At 51.9% G+C, this 9,547-nt stretch overlaps 1 protein-coding gene across 2 annotated transcripts in view; it reads right to left on the reverse strand.

Annotated features, from left to right (window-relative positions):
- Positions 1–9,547, reverse strand: part of PAX7 (paired box 7) — a 102,033-nt gene that overhangs the window by 33,707 nt on the left and 58,779 nt on the right. For both annotated transcript variants that reach the window (XM_003783851.1, XM_012801511.1), the window contains exons 6-7: positions 6,753–6,918; positions 4,560–4,762 (exon numbers count right to left, since the gene is read on the reverse strand). In XM_003783851.1, coding sequence (XP_003783899.1) covers positions 4,560–4,762; positions 6,753–6,918 — 369 coding nt within the window. The remainder of the gene's footprint in view (positions 1–4,559; positions 4,763–6,752; positions 6,919–9,547) is intronic.

Genomic DNA, 9,547 nt, shown 5'->3' on the forward strand with positions numbered 1-9,547 from the left:
GGCTGGTAAGAGCAGCAGCTCTGAGTGACTTTCTTTTTTTTTTTTTTTTTTTTTTTTTTTGCAGTTTTTGTTTTTGGCCAGAGTCGGGTTTGAACCCACCACCTCCAATATGGGGCTGGCGCCCTACTCCTTTGAGCCACAGGCACTGCCCTCTGAGTGACTTTCTAACGCATCTCCCATCACGCTGCAGATTCTCCAAGACAGGGCTGTGCTTCCAACCATCAGAGCACCTCTGAGGCTAAGAGGTTCATCTATTCCATCAGAGTAGGAGCTCCTGAGGACACGAGCTGTCTCCCCCATCAGACTGGGGATCCCTAAGGCCCAGTCTCTGCCCATGATCCCTAAGAGTGAGTTCTGCTCACCATTCCTAGATGGGACTGGTGTGATGGGATTGATCTGCAGCTATCAGAGTACTCAAAGTCATTCATGTTACAAAAGGCTCCTTTTGTCCTAGTTGTTTTCTGAGTCATTTACCAAGTCACTGACCCTCAGCCTGGAGCAAAAGGGAGAGAGGGGGTGGGGGTGTAGGCACCCTAACCCTGGATGAGCCTCCTCAGGAATGGGGTGTGATAGGCAGGATTCCTGTTCCCTACACCTCTTAGGAAGGACCGTGCACAATGCCGGGACATGCGTGAGCCTCATCCCTAATCATGTAAGTCTGGAGGGATGGGAGAGATGGGGGACGATGAGGGAACCAAGCCACAAGGGTGTCTGAACCTCTCGAAAGACTTTTTGCTTTAAAGCTCAGTAGTGCCCACTGGCCCCAAACCTGAGTCCTAGGCCTCAGTTTTCTCATCTAGGACATGAGTTGAAAGAGCTCTTTGCTCCCCCACATCCAAGGGTTGGCCTCCCTAGACGATCTCTCCTTGCTGCCAGTCAAACTGTAAAAAAGGGAGCAGGTGTGGACTTCGGAGTAGTGGGAAGAAAAAGTGAGGGGTTAGATTTCAGGGTCTAGAGAAATGGAATTGAATCCTGGCTCTGCCCTCTAAGCGGATAAATGTAAAACACTCAGAACAGGGTGTGAAGGTCCCAGGGCTCCAGAAAGTTTAGCTGTCCCTATCACCATTGGTATTAAACATACTGCACGACTTGGCTTTTTTGTTGTGTTTATTCTGTCTCCCCCATCGTGCCCTCAATTCCAACAGGATAAGGAGCTTCCTCTCTTATACATGCTGATTTATGCCACGTGCCTAGCACAGTGCCTGGCACCTAGGAGGCACTCCACAAATACTTGTGCTAGTGACCCCCTTCAGAGTCAGGGGATGAGCAGAGCTGACATGAGTAAATGGCTTTTCTGTGCAATTCTTCCAGGCACTCTCTCCGTGGAGTCCCTGAGGTTCAGTGGCCCCCACTTCTCAGCTGGATCTGCAACAAGGGGCCTGGGACAACCCACTGGAGAAGCAGGTCTTCCTATGGCCACAGCACACTAGCCAGAGAGCTCACTACAGCCCCAACCTCACCCCCCAAGGGATTCTGTAAGGACAAAAACAACAAAAAGCATCTGGGTGATGTGTTGGGGGCCTGCTACTGTCCCAGATAAAGGGGCAGTGTGCCAGTCCCACAGCCCAGGTGGAAAACCTTTTCTTTCCTGTTGCCCAGGGGAGCTGCGGAGAAATTATACCTGTCGGGGAGAGAGGAGTTGGAAGTGGATCTGTCCCTGTGAGTCATCTCCCTATAGATCCCAAGTGGATTAGGCAAACCCTGGCCCTGCACCTCCCAAGACCACAGAGGGGTGCTAAAAGTGTCAAGTCCTCAAGAGGAAGGAGCAGACCCAGAGTGGGAGCGTAGCCATGCCTGGGAGCTCCCATATCCAGAGCCCCCCTCCCCATCCCCACCCCAGCTGCCAGGAAGTGTCCGCAGCTTAACCCCCAGCCCCAGGTTCGTACACAGAAGCACATGCCTGCCCTCACTGCCTGCGTCTGCCCTCCTCCAGCAGCTGTTCACCTCCGGGTCCCCTCTGCCCCTGTCAGACCCTCCATCTGTCTTCACACCTTTGGTGGGAACCTCTAGCAGAGCCTCTGAGGATCTCTGATTCATCATGTCAGCCTCTCATGAGGGATGGTGTGGGGGCTTCCCAAGGGTCTCTTGCTTTTTGTTTCAGGGAAGCCCTGGGCTGGGCAAAGGAATGAGGGTCCAACTCAGGAACTTCCAGTCCAGGATGGGAAACACGACATCCAACTCTGAAGCCTTCTGATCATGGGGAGGAAGACCCCCCTCATCTGACTGCTCACGCCCCTGGATCTGTTTCTCCTCCTCTTTCCCCACCTCCCCTTCGAACCTCATCCCCCACACTCTGGAGACCTGGAGTACCTTATTTGCTAGGCTCTCTGCCCTGTGACAAAAGCCCTGCTTTGGGGACAAACCTCAGCCTGCAATAGACAGGAGAGGGCAGTGGCCAGGGAGGCAGGTGCCTTGGACTCTCGGCTCTTTGTACACTGGGGCCCTCCATCGGTAAAGTAAGGCCCCCCACAGTCTCAAAATCCCTCTTTAGCTCTCCAAAGATGCTCCTCCCAATTCATTCTGGACCACATTCCTGGGTGTGGGCACCTCGGGTCTCTGCAGCATCCTCACCCAGCCAGCTTGGAGACAGTGTCATGTCTATGTCCCATCTCAGCTCTGGAGGGTTAGCTTGGCCAGTTAGATCTCAGGACGAATGAGATGGCGGTCATGACTTTGAACCCCAAAGAGGTCAATTAGGTTCCACTGGGAAAATATCATGATCTTCAGATAGTATTGCGTGTGTAGAGTTTTTTCTTTCTTTCTTTCTTTTTTTTTTCACCTGGGATACTGGCAAGAGAGTGGGATGGACCAGTGAGGACCAGTGTGGGAGCTGGCAAGGTCAGCCGAGGCAGTGACATTGCCCCTGTAATCTGGGCCCCAGGAGGGTTTGCTGCATCACCACCATGAGCTCTGGATACAGGGGTTCACACTCCCCCAGCGCTCGCTTGGTACCAGGCCTGAGCTAAGTGCTTTCAGCAGGTCATCTCATTTAATCCTCAACAGCCCTAGAGGGAAGTGCCAGTGTTAGCCCCATTTCCTGGACAAAAAAATCAAGGCACAAAGAGTAGAAGGGTCTTGCTCCAGGTTTTCCCTTCAAGTGAATGATGGAGCTAGAATGCAATTCACCCTCAACTACACAACTGTAGGGCACATAAGCCATGAACCCAGGCAAGCAGAAAGTTAACATTCTTGGGAATGTTTTAAACCAGGAATTGGCGATTTCTTTTCTATATGGGTCACACAGTAAATATTTTAGTCTTTGTGGGCCATACGATTTCTCTCGAAACTATTCAGCTCTCTATTATTATGGCACAAAAATGGCCATAAGTGAATGGACATAACCACGTTCCAGTAAAACTCACTTTATAGAAACAGGTGGGTGGATCGCTGTGGCTCACAGGATGTCGTTCACTGACCTTAATTGCTTTGCTTTTTCTTTAGGTAATAGGTTTCCTATATTAATTGTATTGTCCTGGCGATAGGAGGGCAAGAGAACTAATACTTACTAGGCACTTATTTTTGTGCAGAGCTCTGGGTTAGGTGCTTTGTGAAATGGGGCAAACACCCCTTGCTAGGAGGTTAAAATGGGGGTAAAATGAGGCTCACAGATGCTAACTTGCCTGAGATCACCCCGAGTGGTGGAGCGGGGATTAAAACCCTTTCCTGCCACTGTTCAGACCAGGTTGCAATGCATGCACTGTATTCTCACCACTGACAGTGAGGAGGCAGGATAAGACCAGTCCTGAATTTAATTCCTTTCCCCATGGATATTTGGGAGCCTGCTGTTGCTATAAAAATGAGCTCTTCCATTGCTCAAATTCACTGGGACTTCCAACACCAGTGGGTCCCCAAACCACTGATAACCATCACAAGCCCCGTTATCTTGACTCCATCCAGAGGAGGTTCTAGGAGCTCTAACAGCACCATCAGGCAATCAGTGACTTAATCAGCAACCAATCACATACAAGAACAGAGTTCTGAAGAGCCAATCAAGGTAGAGATCCTTGTCCAGAGCCCCACCCTCAATTCTCTCCACCAATAGGATATGGTCCTGCCTTTCACAGCCCGGCTGCTCCTGGTGAAAGGCCAGGAATACAGTATGAAATCAGGAAAGGACTCCTGGTTCTAGAACAAAACCTCAAACCACAGTCAGGCTCCTACAGGAAAAGGTGCAAGGCTCCCTCCAATGCACAGTCTGCACCTGCCTGCCTTTCAAGGATGGAATAGTTGTGAAGTGGGTGGTGTTTCATAAGCTCCCGTTATTCTCTGTTTGTGGGTGGCAAGAAATATAGAAACCCTTTCTCCAAACCCGGTCTTCAGTGTGAGGAAGAGAAACCCAGAGCGATGCATCACAGACGTTGAAGAGTGAAGGTGGAAGGGGCGCCTCTCACCTCCCACCTAAACTATCTCAAGGTCTCCGCAGCCCAGCAGCCAGTGGTTTCATAGAAACCAGTAAATACCCGGTGACACCTGTCTTCCCGCCCCTCCTCCAGCCCTCCCTGGCCAGGCTAGTTGGCGTCTGCCCATGAGACCCTGGGTACAAGGCTGCGGCCACCTACCTGAGGAGACAGGCCATTGCTGACAGCGTTCATGTGGTTGGAGGGTGCCGCCGGGGTCATGAAACTCTCTGAGTAGCTGGAGAAACTGTGGCGAGCTCCATACGCAGAGCTGGTGTCAGCGGCTGCTGCGGCTGCGGCCAGCCCACCCTGATGCATGGTGGACGGTGGCAGGGGCTGAGGCCGGTGAACAGTGCTGCCCCCATCTGTGGAGAGACCCCAAGAGAGGTCCTGAGTGAGTGGCCTCACCTTGGAGGCCAGGCCTCCAAGGGCAGAAGGAAGCCTTGAGCCTCCTCCCATTCTCCATCCCGCGAAGGGGAGGGGCCCCCATCTCACGCTACATGGGGTGAAGCAAGCCGGCTCCTGGGCAGGCACTAGACTGGCCAGGCCTAGACTGACCGCCAACAACATTCCAGACATCCCCTAGGCAAGTGTACACTGGTCATGTTGCTCAATGCCTGGCACACAGTAGCACCCAATAGATGTCAACTGGACTAAAAGTCAGATCTTGTTGGTCACTGTGTCAGTCTACCCAGGCCTGTTCCATTTCCTAAGCATTAACCACTCACCAGGTGTTTTACAGATTCTGTTGAAAGTATGAAGCAAGAATATGGTACCCACCAAGGCTTAGTGGGTTTGGGCACAGGATGACAAGTGGGTGGTGGGACCAGGGTTTGAATGACCTAACTCTGGAGCCATTTCTGCTTCTCACTGCTGGGCTCTTATTCTGCTCTGTTAGGGCCCCCCGTGCAGGCATCAGGGGCTGGGGTCCTCCCATCCTCAGCTCTGGTTCAATTTCTTATTAAGAATCATAGTGGTGGCCAGACACAGTGGCTCACGCCCGTAATCCTAGCACTCTGGGGAGGCTGAGGTGGGAGGATCACTTGAGATCAAGAGTTGGAGACCAGCCTGAGCAAAGCAAGACCACATCTCTACTAAAAATAGAAAGGATAGTTGAGTATTGTGGTGAGAGCCTTAGTTCCAGCTACTCAGGGGGGTTGAGGCAGGAGGATTGCTTGAGCCCAAGAGTTTGAGGTTTCTGTGAGCTGTGTTGAGGCCATGGCACTCTAGCCTAGGCAACAGAGACACTCTGTCTCCAAAAAAAATAATCACATCAGGGATGGGATGAATGGGAGTGTTCTCTGACTCTCTCCTTGGCCTCCTTAAGAGGTGGTGTCATGTGGCAGATATCAAGTGGTAGAATTCTGGTGTGTTCTGGCAGAATAGTGCATGGTCCAGGAAGGGGAGGTGGGAACCCTACTCCCCTGTGGGGCTCACCATCCCTTCCAGGGCTAGTCTTTTACTTCTGTCCCTCCCAAAGCCCCACTGACCCCCCTAGCCTCTCCCACCCACTCACCCCCTTCTGACTGGCCACCCCTTTCCAAGGCCAGAAGGGAATCTGACAGTTTGAGCCATTGGAAGAACTGGGCCCAAGTGATGCCTCCTTTCCAGATGGACCTCAGGGTCCTAGCCTTGCTAAGCACACACTGGACTCTTGACCTTGAGTGGGGGATCTCTCAGAAGACACTGCTTTCAAAGGAGGCTGACTTTTATCCTTCTTTAAAATGGATCTTTTGAGAGAGTGGGGCAAAAAACTGAGGTCCCAGAAAATTATTTAAGCCCCTTTATAAATTTGTATTGGCACAAATTGGAGGTCAATACAATCTGAAAAAACTTCTCCCCAAATTCTCCCAACACACACACAGACAGACAGACTGATACCATTCCCTCATTTAAAAAAAAGCAAAGACTGTGGCTACATGTTGTCCCAAAGTCCTTGGAGAACATGCTGGCCTTTTCCCTCTAAAGCTGCTCTGCTTAGTACCTCCGGCAGGTGCTCCAAATCCTTGCTGCTGAGAGCACAGTCTGAGACCCAGCAGATTGGGCATCACCAGCAGGCTTGTTAGAAATTCTGCATCTTGGGCCCAACCCCGCCCAGCATTTTTGTAAGATCCCCATGAGATCCATGCACACTTGCCCCTTTGGGAAGCTTGGTTCTGAGCAGGTGCCTGGGGTTGCCTTGTTGAACCCTTTCTCTGTGGTCTGTTGACAGGACTGTGTCTTTTTCTCTTAATAGTCTTACCATGTGAAATATGGAAAGAATAACCCTTGTGAGAGGAAAGTGAGAATGAAAGGGGGAAGGGGACGGGAGGAAAGGCAGCTGCTGAGATGCCGGGGCAGGCCTGGGACACTCACCTTGGGAGATGGTGGTGGTGGGGTAGGTGGAGTCCGGCAGCTGGTACGGGGGCAGCGTGGGCATGCCAGTGGGCGGGAAGCCTCCTGGTAGAAGGTGGTTGAAGGCTGCCAGCTGGTTGGCTCCTGCCTGCTTACGCCAACGGGCACGACGGTTACTGAACCAGACCTGGGGATGGAGAGCAGAGAGCAGAGAACCTTTGGCTTGGCTCCTGGCAGAGCTGCAGCACAGCTGGAACCATTCCCTGGAATCATCCTGCTCCCATCCAGCCAGCATCCTCCATCACGGAAGAAAACCCCAGCTTGGTGCAGCTTGGAACCATTTGCAGAGTGATTTCAGAGGCATGACCCCATCTGTCCTCACAACCACCAGTAAGGAGTGGGTTTTGTAATTATCCCCATTTTACAGATGAGGAAACTGAGAGCTAGAGAAAGTGGTTGATTTGTCCAGGGTGAGTTGGTGGCCCTGCCAGGTCTATGTGGCTCTCAGTCTAGGGCTTTTTCCTACTGCAGCTGCTCCTTCTCTGAGGGACAGCTGACCTGCCTGACCATCCTGTTCCAAAACACCTTGCTTCCCACCTACTCCAGGAAGCCCCCAGGAGGAAGCCCCACATCTGCAGCCCACCTTAGTGAGAGTTGCCTTCTATACTCAGATGTATAAACAGATCTCTGTCTGGAAACTGAGGCCTGACTTTACTTAACACAGCTTGGGCCCCTTGAAACAGGTGGCTTACATACACACACACAGAGGGATCTATCAAACATTACTGGGAAAACAACCTAACCTCTCTGAGTCTCCTCCAAGCACTTCACATGTTTGCCCATTCCCACTTTCAAGGCTCAGAAAGGCCAAAGAGTTTACCCAAGGCCACATAGCTAGAATGTGATGGATCTGAGGTTCCAACTTAAATCATTCTGACTTTCTAGACCCCACTTCTCTAGATTTGCGAATTCCCTGGAACAGCCCAGAGAAGGAAGAGAATGAAGGTGCAAGCAGGGGCTGTTTTGACGGGCTCTCGTCCACCCTTGGACTTCACACATGAATGCTCTTCCCTCACACCTGAATACTCTTCCTGTGGGTGGTACTTTGGCCTTCAGAGCTCAGCTCAGTTGCCTCCTGCTCTGATTTGACTCCCTGATAGCTGCATTTGAGGCAGTTGAGGTAGGTTCCTGCCTTCCCCAGGAGCAGTGACTGCTTATGTGTCTCTGGGCTGCACTGCTCCTCATCTCACCCCAAGGCCTCAGGCAGAGAGGCAGAGAGAATTCCTTGCTCACTGCGCTGTGCTTAGTCAGTATGCTACAAATACCTGTTGAACAAGTGAATGATGAATGAATGAATGAACGAATGAACAGGGAAAGGCAGGGATGGCTCTGGAGTGTCTTTGCTGGGGCTGGGGCCACAAGGCTCAGGCAGGATGAAGGGGACAACCTCCTCTGGTACCAGATCGCTGGCCCCCACCCCTCTGGAGCTGTCTGCCGAGATGGGGGGCAGTCTGAGAGGGGCATAGGGTGCTGATATGCCCCTGATGTCATTTGTCTTTCCTAGTTCCTTCCTGGGTGGGAAAAGAAGGGTCCAGCTTCCTAGGCAGCTGGCTCTGACTTGGGTTTCACAGAGAAAGGAGATGAGACAGTCACATCAGATAGGAAAGAGAATGGCTCCCCTAAAAACCCCAAATCCTGACTTTTCCCACCTCTGCTGGCACTGAGGGCTTCCCCAGGGCATCCGGGGCTAGGAAGAGACTGGCCCGTTAGACTGAGGGTGCTGGGAGCCCCACACGGGACCAGCACTCTCTCCCAGCTCTACTCCCAGCCTGCTGGAGGCAGACTGGGGAGGACTCTACTAATTCAGTGTTTCCCAAAGAGTGGCTCCCACCAGCACTCCTTGTTGGAGAGACATGCTGGTGGTGAGTGACACACACATTACATCACCTTGACCATGGGGGTGAGAAAATCATTCCACTCCACTTCCCTTTCTGCCCTGCTGGGCGTGGGGAAGGGAAGGTCTCAGTTCAGTGCTAACACATCCAGGGAAGGTCTCAGTTCGGTGCTAATGCATCTAGGGAAGGTCTCAGTTCAGTGCTAACACATCCAGGGAAGGTCGCAGTTCGGTGCTAAGGCATCCAGGTGCCTTTCTAACACCTGCTAATCCCCCACGGAACACAGCAGAGGCCTTCACAGGTGACATTTAACCACGTCGTTTAGTTTGCTTTTGTGTATGTTTTTTACAGTTGCCTTCTCTTTGGGGGTGTGATGGGCACTTCTGCTTTAAAAACACATCCATTTCATTAAAAAGTAAATAAGAAGATGGATGATATGCAAATGTGGCACAAGCGTCTGAGCGGGTCACAGAATGGTTAAGCCACACGGTGGCTGCTCCTTAGCCTGGGTCATGTTTTCCTTAAAGAGCACTGACTAGAGTTGGAGGCGTTCTTCCTCCTTCCTTTCTCTTCCCTTCCCTTTCTGTTCCTGCTCCTCCCTCCTTCTTTATCTCCTCCTCATCTCAGATCTTTACTGGGACTTGACTCTGTGCCAAGCAAGACTCTGAGGACAGAAAGGTGGACGGGATGCAGTCCTAGCCCCCACGCTGCCCTCTGCCTGGGCACATGTCAGCTGCTGATCAGCACAGTAAGCTCAGACAGGTGATGTGCAATGTTCTCTAAGGACGTCAGAGGAGGGGCTTCCGACTGTACCTCTCAGAATCCAGGAGGACTTCCTGGAAGAAGCGGCATGCCTTTGTTGTCAGTTCCCTCATCTCTTCTTCCTTTGTTATTTTGTTTCCCTTGGGCTGCCTCCAATCC

Source organism: Otolemur garnettii, unplaced genomic scaffold, assembly GCF_000181295.1.
Source record: "Otolemur garnettii isolate 467f Iridium unplaced genomic scaffold, OtoGar3 scaffold00009, whole genome shotgun sequence".
Classification (NCBI taxonomy): domain Eukaryota; kingdom Metazoa; phylum Chordata; class Mammalia; order Primates; family Galagidae; genus Otolemur; species Otolemur garnettii.